Below are 24239 nucleotides of genomic sequence, written 5' to 3' on the forward strand. Positions count from 1 at the left end.
TTGAGCGAAGACTGTTCCCCAAAAAAGTAAATGGAAGAAACCGGAAGTGGAGATGGAAGAGAGATAAGAAGAAAAAAGAGTGTAGAAACTATGGGAGAGATGAATGGGAAGATGAAGGAGGGAGGAGGAAGGAGATGAGAAGGCAAGAGGGAAGGAGGGGAAAGACAAGGGAACAAAGGAGGAGTAGGAGGAATGAAAGGTGTAAGAAAAGATGAACCAAGTGTTCAGCATTTTAAAAAGAACTCCACAGCATGAACCCAGGCCAGAGGAGTGTTAGGATGTTGATCAGGAGGATGGGGGGAAAGGCTGATCTGACTCAAGGAGAAGAGGAGAGATCCTGGATTCAGCAGAGCAGACAGGCCAAGACACAGAAGCTGGAGTGGGCCACCCAAGAACATATCGTTAGAGCTGGACAGAGACCAAAGGGACCAGCGGGGACAATGGCCTGGGACTAATCAATACAATGCCTTCTTCTCCCCCATAGGAGGAAATACTATTGCCTAAAAAATATGAAATATTGCTACAAGGAGTAAGAAACCAGAAAATGGAAAAGCATTTTCTTTTAGATGTCCAATAGAATATGAATAATACATGAGTAGCTTCAGGGGAAAATGTCAAATTAAGCCAATTAGGTCCTCTGCCTTCAGGAAGGCCTGGATAAAACCATTTTAGATAATGAAGGCCCCAAGAACACACAGGCCTTAATTGAATCAGGCTGGCTGGCTCTGCTTCCTGCCATAGGTTAAAGGAAGACAGGCCACAACAAACCAGATCAAGCCTGTTTCAGGCTTGCTCTTCTTGAAAACAGGGGCAGCATCAGAAGCAAGCATCTTAATCCCTAATCCTTTAATACAAGTATTAACCATATGCAACAGTGAAGGCATGTGCTTTAATTTTCAGTTCATTAAAAAAAAATTTAAATCCATCTTACCTGAATTTGTTTCTTTCCTCTCGTTCTATTCTCTGCAACCTTTCCTCTCTCTCCTGTCGCCGCCTCTCTCTCTCTGCTGCCAAGGACTCTTGGTGCTGCCTAAAGGATGACGTGAGAAGACCACTCAGTGATGACCTAAAGATACAATGAGTCAATGTTTGAGTGGCTTGTCCAGTGATTAAAAGTACTAATGTGGGAATCAGTCAGCCTTGGTTAGAACTGAGGGTCTGCCAGTACCTAGGTAATGGATGGGGGAAATTACTGAGTGTCTCAGGTCTTCTGTTTCAAGATCATCATCTGTAAATGAAGATAAGTAACTTGCTTTATGTGCTCGGAGGACAAAAAGGCGATAATGCATATAAAATACCAAGCAGCAGGCTTGGCATATAAGCAGTCATCAATAATGAGTGCTATTATTATCAAAAAGTATTCCAGGAATATGCTTAAAATATAAAAATATATTCTCTCTCTCCATACACACACGCGCATTTTAACATTGGTTTCTGATAAGACTCTGATGACCTGGAAGAAAATTTCAGCCTAAAACTGTTTTCTCCTTTACGTGTACTAAAAATATTTTGCCAGTTTCTCAATATACTTCCCCAAATAATTGTATCATCTTAAAACAAGGTATTGGGATGACAGATAAGGAGGAAAAAAATGTCAATGGTCTGAAATCTGAATGGAATTAAGGAAATTTCATTCCATATCAAGAAGTGTCCATGAACAAGCAGCTTGCTCAAAGGACAGCACTTGATTATTGATGATACCACACAAATAATCTGGACTGTTCACTGAAGATGCTGTGATGGGGATGGTCAGCCATGTGAAGGCCTTAGTGAAGAAACAGAGGAGAACCACAGAAAATGTTAAGTTAGGAGAATGGGTGAAAGAAGGCAAAATTAGGTAACTATATTAAAAATAAAGAAGGTTAGCTGGGAAGGAGAGTCTGTTGGACCTCTGGGGAATAATAAAATCTGTTACAGACAACTGGACCTTTGTTTATTGGGAAAACATCTAAACTAAGACACAAATATTTCTGATATATAGCTTGGGTGATAGCCTACTTGAATTTGATGAATATGCCTGCCTCGTGGGGAACACAAGGTCCCTCAGCACAGGAGAAAGATGTGACTATTGCAGCACACACATTCTGCCATAAGTCCTACAGCTGTTTTCCCGAGAAAAGGTGAGTCACCTCTGGCAATCCATCAGAGGTGGGAGGAGAAATAGAGGGAAGAAACCATCATCCCCAGTTGCTACTGAGAGGGAGTAACCAAACCCTCTGTAAGCAGCTTTCAGCAGGAGAAAGCTCTCTGCAGGAGGCCCCCTTTGTTTTGTCACTTGAGCAAAACTATAACTAACTTTAAACCAGGCACCCCAAGCTCCACTCATCTCTGGCTCAAGCACACCTTTCAAAACTTTTGATCACACAGTATCTTGCTTCCTGTTGGTTTCTTCTTTAGATCAAAGAAGTAAAAATGAAGAATAATTAACTAACAGATGATTCGATCTTTTCCCCAGTCTCCCTGTCAGTAATCCTATGAAAAATTGTGAGAACAAGATAGCATCTAAAGAGAGATCACAAGGAGTTGACAAGCTTGCATGCAATGGGAGATGGCAATGAGTCCGCACCTCTGTCTCAATGATTAAGGCTTCCCTGGTAGCTCAGTCAGTAAAGAAATCTGCCTGCAGTGCAGGAGATGCGGGTTTGATCCCTGGCTTGGGCAAATCCCCTAGATAAGGACATAGCAACCCACTCCAGTATTCTTGCCTGGAGAATCCCAAGGACTGAGGAGCCTGGCAGGCAACAGTCCATGGGGTCACAAAGAGTCAGACACAACTGAAGTGACTGAGCATGCACCCATCTCAATGATTAAGTGAGATTACTTCTCCCTTTTCCCTGTAATAATTTTCATGGCTGAGAAAAATCCTTGGGAGTTGATTTGGGGACATGAGTCCATTTCTCCTCAGGATGCTGGCTTTCTGATTAAAGAAACCTTTCTGTTTCTACTGGCACTTGAATCTTGAGTATTGATTTCTGAGCAGTGAGGAGTCAGATCTAAGCTCAGTAACACCTACAGTCTGGGCTCATTAGGCATCTAGTATGTCAACTTGGATCCTTAGGCATAGAGAGAATTCTATCATCCATATAAACAAAGTTATGTCTTATATAACTTCTATCTTCTTTACGCTACTATCATGTATTTATCTTTCTGTTATATGCAGACAAATCTAATCCACAATCAGGTGGACGGGTTTCCTAGGCCTCTCACACAGTAACTGAGAGAAACTGTTATGAATGAAGTAGACTTGTTTAACCTGATTAATAAATTTTACCTAGCAGATAAATATATATATACATATATGTGTATATATATATATATATATATATATATATATATATATATATATATATATATCCTGGTGTCCCAAATTAAAGAAAACATAATCTTTTCAAATACACAGAAACTATTTAAAAACTGACAGTCAATCCTGGGACAATGTTCAAGCTAATGAGTGAATGACAAGAGTTGGTTTTCACATGCGCTACCTTCCTAACTACAATACAACTGAGTTAAAAATAACAAGAAGATACATTTGAAAAATCCATGTAATTGCAAAGTTTTTAAATGTTTCTAATTAATTCAGGTCAAAGAAGAAATATACAGAAAATTGGAAAACATTCAAGGAGTATTATATCAAGACTATATATCAAAAGACTATGTATGAAAAGACTATATATTAAATATTTTATGATGTTTCTAAAGCATAATGAGTGGTCAACTCAACAGTTTGGAAAACAGAATGGAATTAACTCATTATTCTTAGAAACATAAGAAAATTTTCTAAACCTGACAATGGATATTTAGTAAAAACAAATTTTTTTAACTATGGTAAGCATCATTCTTAATGTTGAAACATTTAAGTTTAATATTAGAAATGATAGAAGGAGACCCCTAGAATTGCTTGTATTTGACATTATTCTGGTAGTCTTAGCCAGTACACTGATAAGATAAACAAATAAAAGCATAAGGAAGGGAAAGAAATACAGTGTCATCATTTGCAGATAATATGATCTATTTAGAAAATCCAAAAACCCTACAAGTTATTAGAATTAATAAGAGTCCAACAAGGTTTATCAATGTGAAATGTGAAAATAGTAATTGTATTTTCATATATCAGCAACAATTATTAAGTTAACCACATGGTAACTACAAATTACTTCATTATAGGAAAGACATAAAGTCTTAGTAAAAGACCTAAATAAATGACAACTATATCACATTCACATATAGAAAGATTCAATACAGTCAAGATGCCAATTCTTTTTCAACTTATACAATTTCAAATCAATTTCATTCAACATTCCAAAAGGATTTTTCATGGAACATTTCAGTTCAGTTTGGTTCAGTCGCTCAGTTGTGTCCAACTCTTTGCGACCCCAGGAACCGCAGCACTCCAGGCCTCCCTGTCCATCACCAACTCCCAGAGTTGACCCAAACTCATGTCCACTGAGTTGGTAATGCCATCCAACCATCTCATCCTCTGTCATCCCCTTCTCCTTCCGCCCTTGATCTTTCCCAGCATCAGGGTCTTTTCAAAAGAGTCAGCTCTTCAGAACATTACAAGGTGGTTCCAAAATGTTTATGGAAGAACTGAGATCCAAGGATGACCAAGACAACTTTGAATAAGAACAAAGTGGATCACTGGCCCCACTAGATATCAAGCCCATTCTAAAACCACAGTGGTTAATTGTGAATGTGGTCTTGGTGCAAGTACAGAGACATAGAATGACAGATTCATACACAAATGGCATCTTGATTCATGATAGACATGTCATTACATATTAGTAGGAACATAATGGATTATCTGGGCTTCCCCTGTGGCTCAGCGGTAAAGAATCCGCCTGCCAATGCAGGAGACACAGGTTCAATCCCTGGGTGGGGAAGATCCCCTTGAGAAAGAAACGGCAAACTACTCCAGTATTCTTGCCTGGGAAATCCCATGGATAGAGGAGCCTGGCAGGCTATACAGTCCATGGGGTCACAAAAGAGTCAGACAGGACTTAGTGACTAAACAAACAAACCAAAAAATGGACTATTTAACAAATGGTGCTGAGACAACTATTAGCCATGTAAGACAAAAATACAGCAGCCCTCCTCATACCAAACACAAAAATAAATTCTGGGAAGTTTAAGTGAAACATGTAAAAAGCAAAACTTTACAACATCTATATATTAGGATAGAAAAGAATTTTTTCAGACCAGAAATCCAAAAGGCAGTCAAAAAGGGAAATTTTAGTACATGTGCACGTTACATTTTAAAATTTATATACATTGAAAGACTACATAAGAATAAAGAGAAGCCACAGCCTGGGAGAAGCTAATTATAACACATACAAACCACAAAGTATTAGTAAACAATACAAACAGAACTCCTTTGAATCCATATGAAAAAGACAAACTACCCACTGGAAAAATAGGCAAAGGAAAAATGAGCAAGAGACAGTGGGGATTTTATTGAAGAAGAAAATTAAATCGCCAATAAATACATGAACGATACTCATCTTCACTAGGATTCAGGGAGAGGAAATGCAAGCTAAACCCATAGTGAGATATTATTTCACACCGCTCAGGTTGCAGACTGGCAAAAATTCATGCCTGAAGACACTACGCACGGACATAAAACAAGACAAGAACTCGCATAGATTGCGTCTGGGAATGTAAGTTGAGCAAATCCTTTCAGAGATACACTTAATACAGCTGGAGATGTGTTTATCCTACAATCCAGAAAACCCACTTCTAGGTTTATACTACAGACTACACCTTTACACCTTTGCATATAAAAGGTGACAGACATGTGCAAGAATAGAATATATTACACTGCTTTGTACCGCTAACAGCTAATAACTTGAAACAGCATAAATATCAACAAATAGAAAAACAACATAAAATTACAGCGTATTTATACAAAGGAATACTCCATACCTGAAGAAATGAATGAAATAGAGTGATATAGACTAATTTGTCTAAGCACAGTATATTGACAGTGACAAGTAATTTGAAGAACATGAAGAGAATGTTATCATTTTTATGAAGTTTAAATACATGTAAAGCAAAACCACACACTATTTAGGGATTCATGCATAATTAAAAAAATATGAAAACATACATGAAAATGTGCTCTGTTTGGTTTCTCAGTCATGTCTGACTCTTTGCAACCTCATGGACTGTAGCCCAGCAGGCTCTTAAGTCCATGGGGATTCTCCAGGCAAGAATACTGGAGTGGGTTGCCATGCTCTCCTCCAGGGGGTCTCCTCGACCTAAGACTGAACCAGCTTTCCCACATTACAGGTGGGTTCTTTACCATCTGAGCTACCAGGGAAGCCCAAGGATCTTTGAATCCCCAAGCTAGCTGAACATTAAAAGTTATGTGCAATCACAGAATTTGAAAACAAAAAATTAAACAAAAAATAAGGTACCCTACATGTAGGACTGGGGCTTCCAGATGGCTCTAATGGTAAAGAACCGGCCTGACAATGCAGGTTAGACGTAAGAGATGTAGGTTCGATTCCCAGGTTGGGAGATTCCCTGGAGGAGTGCCTGGCAACCCACTCCATTATTCTTGCCTGGAGAATCCCATGAACAGAGGAGCCCGGTGAGCTACAGTCCATAGGGTCACATAGAGTTGGACAATATTGAAGCAATTTAGCATGCATGCACTACATAGGACTATTATTTTAGGTGAATCTGATTCTGTTAATAGCTCAGCTCTCAGCCTGCCCTGTGTGGTGGTCTCCGTAAGGACCAGCAGCTTCCGGTTTTGAGTTCTCTTTTCAGAGAGAGGAGAGAGAAGTTCTTGGGTAAGGAACTGAATAAGAACCTTGCCATTTCCCCTTGCGTTTCTGACTTTAATTTGTTCTTCTAAATATATCAGCTTGTTCCAGGAAAAACTTCATGCATGGTAACTTAATAATGGGTCATTAGTGGCTATACTAATGAGTTCACAGTGCAGCTTCTCTATATCATTTGTTAACATTATTTCCTTGTTTCAGATGAGAACATTGGACCTTGTTTAAAATTAGAACAGTATTAGAACTTCGGAAAATAAAAAGGGTTCCATCTTGTTGAGTGGATGCTGTCATTTCTTCCCCGGGCACCTCTAAGGAAGGGAAATGCAGATGATCCCCTGTCTACTGAGACCCTGCAAAGGAAGACCTCATGTTGGGTCTGAGGCCAGAGTACATGTGAACGTACTATCAGGCAGTGTTAACACACGGAGAATCTTTCCTTTCAGAAGAAAGATGTGAGATGCTAAGGCAAAGCAATGAAGACTGGTTCCTCTTCTCCTAAAGTGAAGCACAGTGCCTTCTATAACTCAAGACCCATTCTCTTGGATGCCCTAACACAGATCCCTGAAGCTGGAAGGGACGATCAAAGGGCCCCATGAGCTTATTCGTCCTGGATGCACAGAAGCCATTTTAGTCATACTAGGAACCAAGAGTTACACATATAATATTAACAAATTAAATTTCCCTAGGTCTCCCTCTATCTAGATATGCCCAATATGTGAGAGTATGAACTCTGGCCCTGTAAATCCTGTTTCTGGAAATAAGCTCACCTAGAATATCAATGCTAGAAAGTATTCAAACCACACAAAGGGAATATCTCAAATCATTGCTAAAAACAAATATATCCAAATAACAAAATTCAAACTAGTATGGTGAATTTTTCTCTTTATAAAGGCATCCTTAACAGATTTTTACCTTTCATATGAAATCTTTCAAGAAAACACCTACAGTGATTGGAAGTTGTTGCACTGTTTAATTTTGGCCAGCCTGGGGACCAGTTGTGGTATAAAGGCATTAAATGCAGGGCTTTAGATCGAGAAAACCTGAGTATGGCCAGTCAGTTAACCTCTCTGAGCCTCAGTTTACCTGCTTGTAAAATGGAGATAATAATACTCCATATTATGTGAGAGTGTATGTAGGAGCCTGCTTAGAACAGCATCTGGGTCACAGTAGGCACTCAACAGACATCACTTTATGTTGGGAGTGGAAAATCTACAAACACAGAGGAAGGTCTGAGCTGTGGTCTCCAAGGCCAGATCTGGAATATGACACTGGCAGTTCTCAGCTTGAGGGGTTACAGTCGGCTGTGGGTTTGATCTGAACCTTTCTGTCATGGCTCCGAGCAGGGTCTGTGATGAGGACTGCATGCCATCAGGAATGCACCTGGGAAGCTGAAGTCATCTAAATTACACCCAAGGAAGCTGCAACCAAGTGAAGCCACACAAGCATGCAGGTGGCCAGAGGCCAGAGAGGTTTTGCAAGGGAGCGGATGATATACTCTGAGCAAGAGGAATTGCAATATTTAATCTTGGCTGCAAAAGGTTCTAGGAACTACCCCAGAAAACCCATCTGGTTCAGGCCTCCCTTTTTGGGATGTTTGGAGCAGGAACTCGACTGCACTGAAATATGGTTTGTAATCAGAGTGAACATTTATGGAGACAACACAGTGTGCCAATTATTTTGCACAAAATGGCTCTTTTAATCAGTACAACTTCTAGTACTAAATTCTATTATTATCTCCTTTATAGATGAGAAAATAGAGGCACAGAGAAGTCCAGGATGTAGCAGAGCTGAGCTTTTTAAACAGGCCTGTCAGGCTGGAGCCCTAATATTGACCTATATTCCTCCCCTCCCCACACCATGGGTACTTAGTAAAATACCATTCGTGCAGTACTTGCCACAGTACATGCATCAGTTTAAATTTTTTTTTTTTCCATTTCTTTCCTAAAAATGACCACTACCCTAAATTCGGTCTTCATCATTTCCACATGTTAGTATATTTCCTCCTGCAGTCTAAATTTCTAGGCCGGACCCTGTTTGCTCATTTGTCCTTGTCTCCTGACACTTAGAAGAGATGCATGATGAGTCACCTAATGAATGAATTAGATGCTGAATAACAAGGATGTGTCAAGTCAGATACAACTGTACACACTAGTCTCCATGTGTCTACATGCTCAGCACATTCTCTAAGGGAAAACACATGATGATGACCTGCTGAGATAATGTCTTATGCGTAGGACCCTGTGCCCCTGGCAACAGCTGAGTGAATATGGTGGGTTCCTCCCCAAAGATACTTCATCCAAAGGCAAGCTGTCTAGTGGTGTGTGAGGCTTCTGGTGTAGAAGGCCAAGCTAATCATAGTCATGTGCCCAGGACTTGGAAATGGAAGGTAGGAAAAGAACATGTAGTTGGGAGGAAGTGAAAGTGTTAGTCACTCAGTCGTGTCCAACTCCTTGCAACCCCATAGACTATGTATAGCCCACCAGGCTCCTCTGTCCATGGAATTCTCCAGGCAAGAATATTGGAGTGGGGTGTCTCGTATTGCAGGCAGATTCTTTACCATCCGAGACACTAAGAAGCAGCAGAAGCCAAAGAGTCAGGTGGCATGAGTTAAAGTTGTAAGAAGGTCATTGCCTCAACAGTGGTAAAATACTGGATTAAACATAGCTCTGGTCCCGCCTAATATAGCTAAAAACACAAGGCCTGCAAGAACCAAACTTTCTGAATCAATTACACCATAGAACAAAGCTGAAGAATGTTTATAGGAATCCAAAAAAAAAAAAAAAAAAGAGAGAGAGAGAGATAATTTACAAGGTGTGGTATCTATTAAGAAATAACTCATAAAGAGGAAATAAAATCAATCAACTGAAAACAATTCAGAAATGACACAGATGGTAGAACTAGAAGACTAAAACATTAAAAGTTATTATGATTATAGGCCATAGATACAAGAAGTTAAACAAACTATTAACATGTTAAGACATGAAAAGTATAAAAAATAGCTCAGTCCTGGTGATCTAGTAGACTTTTTCCAAAAAAGGCATAAAGATGGCCCACAGGCACATGAAAGGATGCTCAATATCACTAATCATCAGTTAGACATTATTTCACACCTGTTAGAAAGACTTATCAAAAGGATAGGAAATAAAAAGTGTTGTCAAGAATGTGAATAAAAGAGAACCCTTATTCACTGTTGGTAAAATATAAGTTGTTGCAGTCATTATGGAAAGAATATGGATGTTCCTCCAAAAAATTAAAAACAGAACCACCATATGACCCAAAACTTACATTTCTAGATATTTACCCAAAGAAAACAAAAAGACTACTTTGAAAAGACACATGCATCTCTATGTTCATTGCATCATTATTTACAATAGGCAAGATGTAGAAATAGAAATGTTCACTGGTGGATGAATGGATAAAGGATATGTGGTGTATATTACACAATGGAATATTATTCAGTCACAAAAAGAATAAAATCTTGCTTTTGTGATAACACAGAAGAACACTACGAAATAAGATACAGAATGACAGATATCATATAATTTCATTCATTTTTAGAATCTAAAAAAAAAATAACAAAACAAATGAACACACTAAACAAGCTCATAGATGAAGTTAACATATTGGTGGTTGCCAGAGAAGGAGGGTGAGGAGTTAGACAAAATAGGTGAAGGGTATTAAGAGATTAAAGACTTCCAAATATAAAATAAAAAAGTCATGGGAATATAACTATCGTCAACAGTGCCGTACTTCATATTTGAAAGTGACAGATCATAACCAGACTTCTGATCTTAACCCTTTTGCAATGTATACAAATGTTGAACCACTATGTTGTGCACCTGAAACTGATATAATGCTATATGTCAATTATGCTTCAATTTTTTAAAAATCCAGCTGAAAAGGTGCTTGACACTTGAGGAAAAAATAATGAACTTGCATAGAAACAGAAACTATTCAAAATGAACAATGAGAAAAAAGACTGAAAAAATCAAGAGCACTAATAAACTTTGGTAAAGCTTCAAGTTGCTCAATATATGTGCAATTGAAGTTATCAAAAGAAAGGAGAGGTGAAAAGTACGCCCAAATTTAAAGAAATAAGCACTGAAAAATTGCCCATTTTGATAAAATTACAACCCATAGATCCAAGAATCTCAACAAAACTCAAGCACACACAAAAAATTTTAAATGAAGAAAACTACACTAAGGCATATCAAAATCAAAATTTTAAAACCAATGATAAAGAGAGGATCTTAAAAGCAGCCAGAGGAAAAATGAAATATTGCATATAGAGGTACAAAAACTATTACAGAATATTTGTCAGAAACAATAAAAGCTAGAAAGCAGAGAAACATCTTAAATCACTGAAAGAAAAAAACCTGTCAACCTGTACTTCTCTACCTCCAATGTACCTTGGCCACCTGACGCAAAGAGCCAACTCATTGGAAAAGACCCTGATGCTGGGAAAGACTGATGGCAAGAGGAGAAGGGAGTGACAGAGGATGATATTTGGATGGCATCACTGACTCAATGGACATGAGTTTGAGCAAGCTCCAGGAGATAGTGAAGGACAGGGAAGCCAGGCGTGCTATAGTCCACAGGGGTCGCAAAGAGTTGGACATGACTTAGCAACTGAGCAACAACAATTCATAGCTCAAACTGAAAAGAACCCAAGTGTCAATCAAGAGGTAAACATAAATTGTGGAACAATCATCCAATTGAGTACTACTCAGCAATAAAAAATTCTTAACTACTGAAACATGCAACAAAATAGAGGAGTCTCAAAACAATTACACTAACTGAAAAAATCAACCCCTCTCCAAGGGTACTTAATGCATGATGACATTTATATGAAATTCTTAGAAATGCAAACTAATCTATAATGACAGAAAGCCATCTGTAGTTTCTTGGGGATAGGGAAGGGCAGCCATAATCACAAAAGGGCATGAGAAAATGCTTTAGAGTAATAAATTTGAACATTATCTCAATTGTGGTAATAGCTTCACTGGCCAAACATATGTCAAAACTTATGTGCAATTTTCTGTACATCAATCATACTGCAAATGCTGTTTTAAAATAAATGCTCCTTGGTAAGTTTGAGTTGAGTAAAATCTTTTCATACAAGAAGCAAATCTTATATATTATATTTATTATATCAATGCTATATATCTTATATAACAATATAGCATCTAATATATCTCATATAGTTATTATATCTTATATATTACATTTCTTATATCAAAAATAAATCATAATCTCTGATTAAATATTAACAAAACCCAAACTAACCTCACAAACTGATACTTGAAACTATCACTAATTCACAAGAAGGTGATTTAATATGAAGACTTAGAGATCAATAATAATAATAAAATGGCAATTCAATGATGCAGTATGGTTTCCTGCAATGGTAGACTGTCGTCACAACCTGCTTATTAAACTGGGGTCACCCAGTCTAATGATCATGGATAAGAGGAAAATCTGGGATGTGCCCAGCTATAAAAGGCATTTTGCTTGCCCTGAAACAAGGAAACATCAGAACCTTCTTCACACCTTCAGGGCCATATCCCGGCTTTCATGATGAAATGAGCAAGTTCAAGGTAGACCTAAGAAACAGGTAACTTTTCTTCATCAACACTGCTACAACCCTGGGGATGCTGTCATTGAAGATGGGGATGTGGTTTTAAAGGTTCCTTCCACTCTGTCCTCCCCAGCCAGACACACAGCACTTCCGTGCAGGTCTGATCTTCCCGGTCACAGGAGGGACCAGCACAGCTCCCGCAGCCGCGTGGAGACTGGTCCCATGTGCTGTCTCACGGACTGTGCTGGTTCACACACAAAGGATGATGTCATCCTCCTGACCTGGCTGGCGTCACGCTCTGTCCTGTCCACCTGCCCTTTCTGCAGGCCCGAGCCCAGGAATGCAGCAGCTCTTGCTCCTTCTGTCTTACTTCCCACCTTCCCGTCTAGAACCAAGTGAGTCCTCTAGCCAGAAGGAGGTCAGTCCTTTTCCGTCATACGTCCACCTGTATTTGGCTTCATAATTAACACATTCTCCTGGCAGCTTCCAAAAGCACTGATTGTACAAGCCCCTCCCAGGTCCCAGTTTCCAGGCCATGCTGGCTTGAAGTGAGGCCCATCCTCTTGGTCTTCTCCCTTCCTCTCCACTCCAGGCCAACTTACCCCCTTGCCCCCCACCCCCACCCCCATTGTTATGCTCGCCTCTCCTCTGAAGACATATCTTCCAAACACAATCTCCTAACTCTTGCAGATCTTCAGGATCACAACTTGAAGAAAGATGTGCAATCACTCTATTTTCTTATCTCCCTCATCACCTTCCCTCCTACACCCTTCCCTCTCAAGGGAGGACGACAAGGTGCGACTTGTCTTGTATTGGTGACTCGGTTTCCCAGACCTCTTACCAGAGGTGTCCGTCACAAGGACGCAGGACCCGTGCTGGGGTCCCCACCCTGATGGTCTCTCTTTCTCCACTTCTTCAATGAAAGTTAATTTTCTTCACAATATTTATTTGCCAACCATTTGCTTATCTTCTGTTTCTGCCACCAGGGTATAAGCTCAATGAAGCCAGGGACAGAGTCTCATTCAGTCAATGTTGGACTCCCAGGTCAGCATACATGGCACATTCTAAGCACCCAATAAATACTTGCTGAATGAAATGGATGAGTATGTAGAGTGTGTGTGTGGGGGTGGGTGTGTGTGGGTTCACAGACCCAAACAGGTTTCCAGCTATCACTGGCTCCCATGGTTTTGCACTAGCATTGTACAAAGACTAGAGAGTAAAAAAAGGTAGGAAGGAGTGTGTGTGTTTCTATCTCTATCTAGCTATCTAGATACTGATCTATATTTCTATCTATATATGTGTGTGCACACACACACTTTCCAAAATCAACTTAGAAACCTAGTCTCTTCCACTAAAATAGTAAAACTTACTCACTCAGGGCCTAGCTTTGTGGGAAGAGGGGAACTGGGATCAGGGACCCAGAAATACATTTTCTGAAGGAGAATTCTTTCCTATCCTTCCTACCTATTTTCACTCTGTGATCTGTGCACAACGCCAGTGCAAAACCACTGTAGCCAATGACAACTGGAGACCCGGCTGTCGGGGGCTGTCCCACTAGGAGAGGGCGCACCAGCAGGAAAGGTGGTTCAGGGCTCAGTTGATAGCAGGGAAACTAAGTGTCTACGGCTCCATGCGTAGAACTACTCAATCTGTACTATTTTGATGACTGATAACTGCACTTGTGTGTTACAGATCTCACCTAACTCTCTTCCACACAAGTGAATGTTCTCGCTTCCCAACAGAAGTACAATATATATCGATACTTTTTAAGGTTGCTATGGTGATGGTGATGGTTTAGTTGCTCAGCCGTGTCCAACTCTTGCGACCCCATGGACTGTAGCCTCCCAGACTCCTCTGTCCATGGGATTCTCCAGGCAAGAATACTGGAGTGGGTTGCCATTCCCTTCTCCAGGGGATCTTCGTGACCCAGGAATTGAGCCTGGGTCTCCTGCATTGCAGGCAGTTTCTTTACCAACTGAGCTACACCATGTAGGAAGGTTGCTGTAGACACTCTTTAAGTAAACAAGGGTGATAGAATTGTCTAATTCAAAAATATCAATAAATACATGAATAAAAATGTCTATTCCTAGGAATTCCCTGACAGTTCAGAGGTCAGGACCTAGCGTTCTTACTGCTAGAGGCCAGGGCCTGATGCCTGGTCAGGGAACTAAGATCTTACAAGCCAAAAAAAATAAAATAAAAATTTAAAAATAGACTCTAATCTCACTTTCCAAAGGAAGGAAACAAGATAAGCAGTTAACACTGCTCATGCATTTGTTTTCCTGGTTATTTGACAAAGAGGTGGGAGAAGGACAGTGAGGAAAGGGGGATCTCACATCGTAGAGATGTAGAGATGGCTGCCAGTCAGTAGCGAAGCAGTCAGAAGGCTGCTGGGACGTGCAGACATGGGATGCAGAACATGGGAAAAGCAGAACGTGCTTCCATGCAAAAACACACACTTTTATCTTTACAATTTACATGCATGTGGACTCTCCAGTCCTGCTTATCTTAAAGACTTTCCCTGACTCTTTAATCAAATGCCCAGTCTAGGAAGGGAAGCCATCTTTATGCCATGGCTTTGTGAAACCCAGGTTCACTACTGCAGACCACGGTACATTTGTGAACCTCATTTCAGAAACAAAAGGGTGAAAGCATAATGATTCAAAGGGCTGAGAGCTAAAACTGAGGTGCATGAACCCATAAGAATTGTCACAATTCATTCTGCCTGAGGAAGTCACAGGAGTTTTACAAACAGATGTCACCTACTTGGATCTTGGAGGATGAGAAGGAAGTGACTGAATAAACAGAGGAGGAGGCTGGTTAGAGGACAGAGCAAATATGAAAGAAGGGGGCCTTGGGAGAGCCTGGCAGCATTTCTGTGGGGTTGAAGTTACAGTGAGGATGGGCATGTTGATGGCTGCCAAAGCTGCAAGGCATATGTGGGACCCAAACTTGAGAGATCCTAGAGACGATGTTACTCAGGTGAGCCTTGCTGATAAGTGGTGGGAGGCACTCAAGGTTGCTGAGAAGGAAATGTCACTTGCTCAGATCTGTATTTCAGAAAGTGTAGGAGACATACATCACTGCAATATGTAGTCCAGACATGACACAGATCCTGGACTAAATCTATGGTGGTAGTAGTGGTGAGAAGGAGTCAGATCCAAAACCCATGTGGGCTGACACAGAACCCAGGTCCCCTAATGTCCACAGTCACTGATGAAGCCACCAGGAAGCCAGACCCTCCTGCAAACTCCCTCTGCTAACGGACAGGTGACTCTGCTCTTATGCACTTTGGCTGTAACACAATTACTTAATCAAGACCACATTATGCCTTATAGGAACTCCTTGTTTGTAACAAGACTGCTATCAGGACCTAGCAGCAGGCAAATAGGAGGCCTGCTTGGTGCACAGCAGAAGGCGCATACAGCTTCGCCGCCTCTTGTTTTGAATGGCAGGGAATCTGTCTGCGTTGGTGTCTTTTTCTGCTGTTGGCTGTTGTGGGCTCTATGCCATTAACTGTGATCACAAAGAAAGGCGATGCCTTTTATTCCATTTAAGTGCTATTCAAGATTTTATTCAGTGATATTTTTTCATCTACTTTGATCAATTTAAATTAAAAATAAAAATTTAACTAAAGCCCATCGGACAGTGGAGCTCTTAACTCTACTGACACAATTTTTGGAAAAGTACTGTGTAGACCAAGAGATGGAACACGGCCAGCAAGTGTTTGGGATCCAGAAAAACACACGGATCATATATTCGGAAAAAGCAGTGATTTGAAAACCAGACAAGTAGAACCTCAAGGCATATGTAGATACTAGCAAAGGCAAGAAATAATAAAAGGCCAAAGCAGACTAGAACAGGAAGCCAGAAGCACCCAGATACCCATACATTGCAGTCCACGTGGAGGAGGAAATTAGGACGAGGGAGACACGGGTACCAGCCAGTGATACTCAGGGCAATGCTTGACAGGCCTGCAAGCAGCTGAGACCTACAAGAGCCAAAGTAACTGAAAGTAGGCAGGCAATGCATGGAAAAGGAGACCTTCATCCAGGGGGAGGAGTTACCGCATCGGTGGTGGAGACAGGTATTCTAGGGGTCACAGGAAGTGAGATCTCCCAAGTCAGCGCTTAGACTCAGCATGTCAGGCGCCCACCCGCATCCTAACTGCGTGGTCGCAGCTTCCCCAAAGATCCCTGTGCTCCTTATTCCAGTGCTGGCAATCACCATACAAAACCCCACAAGCAGTAGACTGCAATAGCAGCAGGACTGTTTCAAGGTAGCACATGATACAGTCATATTCCAAAGACTGGGGAAGAAAGACGGCTCCTTACAGCCTCAAGTGCTTGATCCATCTGAGAAGGTGGGCACTAGAGGATATGGGAGACGCTCCTATGGAAGCAGCTTGAACAGACACATAATCAAGCCTGCGTTGCTGTTGGTATACAACAAACCGACAGGGAAACGAAGGACTGTTCACTAAATGGTATTCAAACAAGTGAAAAAATGTAACTTTGACCTCTGCCTCACACCATATGCCAAAATAACTTTCTGGGTAGAAAAAATATTTCCATGTAAAAATTGTAGCTACAAAAATATTAGAAGAAACCATGGGAGAAAATTGTAGCTATAATTTTTTCACTTGTCTGAATACCATTTGGCAAACAATCCAACGATTAGAAAAAGCCATGGGGAGAAAGGGGACTTGCCTGGTGGCTCAGTTGGTAAAGAATCTGCCTGCAATGCAGGAGACACAGGTTTGATCCCTGGGTCAGGAAGATCCCCTGGAGAAGGAAATGGCAACACACTCCAATATTCTTGCCTGGGAAATCCCATGGACAGAGGAGCCTAGCCGGCTGCAGTCCATGGAGTCGCAAGAGTCGGACGTGACTTAGCGACAAAACCACCTCCACCATAGGAGAAAAAGCTGTCCTCATGAGGAACACAAAACCCAGAAGACAGAAAAGATTAATAAATGTGATTCCAAAATTTAAATTGTTCTGCACACAAATGTTGTAAAAAGACCAATGACTGAGGAAAGTAACAGGCACACCTACTAGAGTTTATAAAGAACCTGGACACCTCAGTGAGAAAAAGAACTCAGTGATCACGAAGCACAAATTCACAGGAAAGGAAGGGTGCCTTTACATATGAAATCATGCTCATTCATAACAGGAAACACAAATTTAAATTTTAATGACATACAACTCTTCACTGCTTGGAGAGCAATGGTAAAACTTGAAAGGTGCCTCTTTGGCCGAGGTGTTGGGAACACAAGGTCTTTTACACATTGTAGTTGAGAACCAAAACTGGTACAATCTTCACCAAGAGCTACTGGGCAAAAATCAATCAAAAACTTGACTTACTAAATCTATTTCTAGGCATTTGTCCTAGAAATAATCACACATGTGCAAAGATACAAAACTTGACTTACTAAAGATACAAAAACTTGACTTACTAAATCTATTTCTAGGCATTTGTCCTAGAAATAATCACACATGTGCAAAATGACACACAGATAAGAATCACACTGCAGTATCATTAGGGCCCATCGCTACATGATTGGGTATATCATACCCAATATCATATCCATCATACTACATGATTGGGTATATATACCCAGAGAACAAAGTATTAAAAAGAATGGGGCAGCTGTAAAGAGACATTCAAAAGCAGAGACATGAATTTGCCAACAAAAGTATGTATAGTCAAAGTGTTTGTTATTCCAGTAGTCATGTAAGAGCTGGACCATGAAGAAGGCTGCGGGCCAAAAAATTGACACTTTCAAATTGTGGTACTAGAGAAGACCTTTGAGTCCATGGGACTCCATGGAGTGCAAAGAAATCAAACCAGCCAATTCTAAAGGAAATCAACCCTGAGTATTCATTGGAAAAACTGATGCTGAAGCTCAAGCTACAATACTTTAGCCACTGGATGTGAAAGGCTGACTGACTGGAAAAGTCCCTGATGCTAGGAAAGACTGAATGCAAAAGGAGAAGAGGGCGGCAGAAGATGAGATGGTTATATAGCATCACCAACTCAATGGCTGTGACTTTGAGCAAACTGGGAGACAGTGGAGGACAGAGAAGCCTGGCATGCTGCAGTCCATGGGGTTGCAAAGAGTCAGACATGAGTTAGTGACTGAACAACAACAAAATGGAAAGAGAACCAAGATAAATTTTTAGGTAAAAAAAAGCTGAATGCAGAGTAGTTTGTATAGTGTGTTACTATTTGTATAAACCTATATTAAACACATATATGCTGATATTAACATAAAATATCTCTGGAAGTACACATAAGGAATTGCAAGGCGCCCTTGCTTTGGGGGAGGCGCCCTTGCTTTGGGAGGTAGGAAGAAGCTTCACTTTCAACATGTGCACCCCTTCACACTTTTCAAATGCTACTACATACACGAAAGGCCCATATAAACAATAATACACAAAATTTAAAGTTGCAACTTTAAATTTTTATTTATCCCTTACTATCCATTTTATTTCTAAAGGAAGTATTACTGCTAATATCTATGCTTACAGTCTTCCAGAAAGTCAAAAAAATTGCTGGGATGACTATACAAGGTAAACAATTCCCAAACTTACAAGCACTCTTTTTTTTTTTTTTTTTAAACAATTAAGCTTTGATTTTTATTTTGTGTCCAACTCTTTGTGACCCCATGGACTGTAGCCCACCAGGCTCCTCTGTGCATGGGATTTCCCAGGCAATAATGCTGAAGTAGGTTGCCATTTCCTTTTCCAGGGGATCTTCTTGGCCCAGGGATCAAACCCACATCTCCTGCATCGGCAGACAGATTCTTTACCACTGTGCTGCCTGGGAAGCATTTTGTTACATATGTATATGTACACTTAATGAGTATAATTGCTTTGCTATATGTAAACGTATATTAGGGCCTTGGTGCTAGTGGTAAAGAATCCACCAGCCAATGCAGAAGACGTAAGAGATGCAGGTTCAATCCCTGGGTCAGGAAGATCCCCTGAAAGAGGGCATGGCAATCCACTCCAGTATTCTCTCCTGGAGAATCCCATGGACAGAGGAGCCTGGCAGGCTACAGTCCACGGGGTTGCAAAGAGTTGGACACGCTGAAGTGACTCAGAACGGCACATACATATATTAAGGACTTCTGACATGAGTGTGTAAAACAGGCAGGTGACTGGCATTTACAGCAGACAATAGCACTAATGTAAGGGGGAAAGAGGACAGATTCGGTACTTAAGGCACATACTGGCAGGCCTACAGAGAAGTCCTCCCTGGCGTCCTAAAATCTCCAAGGTGCACCCACTGAGCTCTTAGCATCTTCACTTGCTCATGACCACCCACCCCCAGCTCACAGCACAGGGGCCTCACTCCCAGAGAACTTACTTCCCAGCCCCAGCACAAAGACTGATCTGCCTCAAGGCACCTTCAACCCCTAGCACTGGCCTCACTGTTCCCTTGAATTCCCTTAGCAGCTGCTGTCACAACACGGAACGAGCGCACAGCTGCCACTTCTGAAAAGGCCCACCAGAGGGGGATGTCGCGGTAGGGATGCAGAGAGGATGCGCTCAGGCCAGAGCCACAAAATGACCGCACTGCGATGATTGTCTGCCTGTTTGTTTTATTTGAATACTTGAAGATGAATGGTTCAAATACTCTTGTAATTTTGTATTCTTTTTAAAAGAAAATATTTAGAATGTTTCCACTCAAAAAGCACATTTTCAAAATTGAAGCATTTTCAGAGTCTGCTTTCACTAAACAGTTGCATCTTGTATCCCTGAGGGCTTCTGCAAATGGTTCTGGTCTTCTTATTTTGTTTTGTTTTGGTACAACTCAAACTGCAATTTCATGAAAGTTAACGCTGCACTGTTTCTAAAAGAGCCCCGTAAACAAAGCTGTAACAGGGGATGTGGAGAAGGGTTCATTTTAATACCCTGCTTGACTTAATTTGTATATTGTTTCTTCAGCTCTTCCTTTCTAGGTCAATTTATCATTCCAAGTTTTATTAACATCATTTTATTAACATCCAACACACTAATATGCTTGGGAAAATATGAAAACTCTAAACTCACGATAATGCCCAGTTGTAGTCCCAAAGCGGGCTGACCTGCCTGAAGGGGTGTTTTAGTTGGCGTGATTTTCCTAAGGACTTCAGAGAAGTGAATCTTGTTTCCAAATCAAGGAAAAGGGTTTCTAGAACTCCCCAGTAATGCATGGGGTCTTGTCATGTTGCTTATTAGTCCAGAGTGTTCTGACAGAACATGTGGGTTCTCATTGCAAAAACGCAATTGTTCATAAGAGCCCAATGTTTTTTCTAAGAGTTTTTCTTTTGAGTTTCAATAATTGCTACTGCTACTGCTAAGTCACTTCAGTTGTGTCCAACTCTGTGAGACCCCATCCCTGGAATTCTCCAGGCAAGAACACTGAAGTGGGTTGCCATTTCCTTCTCCAACGCATAAAAGTGAAAAGTGAAAGTGAAGTCGCTCAGTCATGTGCGACTCTTAGCGACCCCATGGACTGCAGCCTTCCAGGCTCCTCTGTCGATGGGATTTTCCAGGCAAGAGTACTGGAGCGGGGTGCCATCGCCTTCTCCAGTTTCAATAATTAGGGGTATATAAAACATCTTAAGGATAGATCTTACAAACCCTCTTGAAGTATATACCTCGGTCAAAACAATCCTGTATCTCAATAAGACAGAACATACTTGTAAATGTAAAAACAGATTACAATGACATCTAAAGAATCCAGTTGTTGGAAGAGAAAAAAATAAAAAATCGAACTATATAAAAATAATATTATAAATACAACTGACATAATATGCTAGGCTGGTGAGATATGAATATGATCTGGAGTTAAGGCCTTTCTTGTTTTTACTGGTTTTTATACTCACAAAACATAAGCTGGCAAAGTGAGAGTAGAAAGTGGTGATATGGCCAGGCCTGGTGGCTTTATGGCCTTAATGGAATGGCACATCTGATGTTTCAAAGTCACAGATGGTGATGGTTGAAAAAAAAATCATGCAAATGGAAAGGGAGTAAGAAACCCTTCGCAGCCTTCCTCGCTGGTGGAATCAGTGATATAACGCACCTCCTACGGCAGGAGTGCACATGAGTGAAGAGGCAACTCAGAACAGGAGGCGTCCCTGCCTCGGCTGCTACCCAGTGATGGGGTCTCAGCGTGAGGGCTCCCTCAGAGGGATTTCAACCCAGTGCTTTCTTCAAACTGAGGACCACGAAGTCCTCACCCCACCAGCACCAGAGCACCTCCTGGGGTGTCAGACACACTCCTCAGGCCGTGTGCACCCCAAGATGGACATCTCCATCCTCACTCTGCTTCTTGTTCTACATCTTCCATCTCAGTTCCTTGTTTCTAACATCTGCAAGCTCCCCTGTGTCCACCTCCCAGTGGCAGCCAAGTCTGCACAAATGTGCTGCTCCTTTCCAGCCCCGAGGCATCTGCCGCTCCCGGGCAGGGGACCCCTCTGACTTACCCCTCTGACTTAGAGGCAGCTTCGAGGGGCCCTGGGCCCTGCAGTTTTGCCCCCATGGCTCCAGCTGCCCTGTGGACCAATTAGTGCACGGCACCAGCTGTTTCAGAACCCTAACAGCCCAGGGCCTTAGGATGAAGTTCAGTCTCCTCCAGGGCACTCAAGGGTTTCTGGGATCCAGCTCCTCTTCTCCCTGCCTTGCTAAATCCGCCCAGCCCCTCAGCGGACACTCAGCTAGCCCCAGCAGGAAAGAGGCACAGACAGGAGTCCTCCAGGGTCCTGAGCTCCTGGACCTTCCAGCTCAAACGGGACCTGGGTTTCCCCATTAGGACCTGGGAACAACGTTCCCCCAAAGGCGAAGTCTTGGGAAACCCGTGGACCTCCTGTCCTTCCAATTTCTCAACCTTAGAAACCTCCAAATTGTCCACAGTGAGTGGATAATTCACCTGGATCCTTCAACTGGCATTCACCTCGACTCTTCCACAGCCTAGCCCCAGGAACTATAGCAAAGAATGGAGCTTGCTTCCTTGCTTCTAAGGAGCTGGCGACCTAGCAGGTGTGAGAGTGATGCGATATCAAGTCAGATTCTAATATTCCTCACTTTAGCCTCAAATCTCACATCTCACAGGACAAAGGTTCTCTTTCCGGGTGACCTCTCTAGGAGCACAAGAGACCTCAGCTGAACCCCAGAACAAGTACCCTAGGGTAAAAGGCAGAGATTTCATGGCAACCCATTTGTTACCTTATGACCAGGACCAAGCCGAGCCCAGGTGTGACCAACTCACGACCACACTGGATTGCGCCACCTGAGAGTCTGACACCAGGGGGTTTAGGTACCATTTTAGAAATTAAAGGTGGTGTGCAGCCAGGCAACCCCCTTCTTCCAAAATCTCCATTCAGCAAAACACCCTTCAGAATATACTGGAGACCATGCGAATATGGAATTCAGGTAGAGTTTGTTTTAAATTTGGGATTAGAGGCAAATGACCTCTGTGAATTGCTCATATCTGAATTTCTGGTCAGTCACGAGCTGCTGGACATTATGTTACGTCATCGTACACTGTCACTTCCCACTGGACCCACACAGTGGGGTTCAAGCGTACTTTATCATCTGCTCAGAAAACCACCCTCTAAGGTAAGGGTTGACATAATTGGCACGTACCCTCAGGGATTAAATAACTTCCCAGTGAGTGAACTGGAACCCTAGCCAGTTTTCTCTAACTCGGCACTCTTGCCATATAAGGGAAACTGTTTTTAATTGTTCTGAAATTACAGGCCTTAACTTTCCCTTGTAAACACATCCTTGTGCAATCCCTTGCTTCTAGGAGTAATAATAAGTTCCTTTCTGGTGGTCTAATTAATAGTCTTGCCAAGTTAAATTCCATCCACGGACCCATATAATTCATTTGTTTTCTGGTAGGTCCTAGATTAATAAAACAACACCTTAAAGGGCCCACTGCCTCCTGATTTACATAGAATGAATCATTCGAAGGCAAAAACGGATGTGTATAACAAATTGCAGGGTTAACACAAAATCTAGAACACTTTTTAAGGGGTGAATCAAAACATTCACATTTAAATATTTTAGAACAAATTGGCATACCTATCTTTAGTATGTTGAGAGGTAAGACAGTATTAACAATAAACTACCACCTCTAATAAAATAGTTACACAGTACAGTGTGAAAGAGAAAATAGTCTTACCTTTGGACTATACTCCACCAAGGGAAATATTTCAGATTATTCTTTTTATTTATACTTTTCTTTTGGGCGCTCTTTTTTTTAAAAAAAAAAGTTTTTATTTTGTAATGGGGTAGAGCTGATGAACAAATAATGTTGTGATAGTTTCAAGTGAACAGTGAAGGGACACAGTCATACATATACATGTGTCCATTCTCCTCCAAACTTCCCTCCCATCCAGGCCACCACATACCATGGAGCAGAGCCCCCTGTGCTATAGAGTGGGTCCTTGTTGGTTATCCATTCTAAATACAGTAGTGTGTACATGTCCGTCCCAAACTCCCTTTGGGCACTCTTAAACTGATTCCCTTCGCTGGAGGACAAGGAAGCGATCAGTACATACAACCCACCTTTCCGGCCTGGCCTCCTGTGAGGGTGAGAGTGATGACGTGGAGGTGGTGGGCACACTGGATCCAGACGAAGGCCTCGAGGAGTGATGGGAGTTGTTGCCAAAGTTGCTGTATCTGAAGAGTACAGAGGGTTAGGTTGGGGGCAGGAAGGGAGAGAGAAATGAGTACAGGTCACTAGATGATTAACACTCGGCAAACTCTTAATTTTTACAAGAAAAATTAGCACTAGAAAAGTGCTACCTAGAAAAGGTAGCACTGTTAGCGATCAGCCTAACTTAAAGAAACTTACTAACTTCTTCATTTTTATTA

General features: G+C 41.4%; 1 protein-coding gene across 3 annotated transcripts in view; it reads right to left on the reverse strand.

The window, feature by feature from the left end:
• The window catches only part of FHOD3 (formin homology 2 domain containing 3), a 511278-nt gene that overhangs the window by 109277 nt on the left and 377762 nt on the right, over positions 1 to 24239 (reverse strand). For all 3 annotated transcript variants that reach the window (XM_065932345.1, XM_065932348.1, XM_065932346.1), the window contains 2 exons: positions 23931 to 24044; positions 932 to 1066 (listed from right to left, as the gene is read on the reverse strand). In XM_065932345.1, coding sequence (XP_065788417.1) covers positions 932 to 1066; positions 23931 to 24044 — 249 coding nt within the window. The remainder of the gene's footprint in view (positions 1 to 931; positions 1067 to 23930; positions 24045 to 24239) is intronic.

Source organism: Muntiacus reevesi, chromosome 4 (genome assembly GCF_963930625.1).
Source record: "Muntiacus reevesi chromosome 4, mMunRee1.1, whole genome shotgun sequence".
NCBI lineage: Eukaryota > Metazoa > Chordata > Mammalia > Artiodactyla > Cervidae > Muntiacus > Muntiacus reevesi.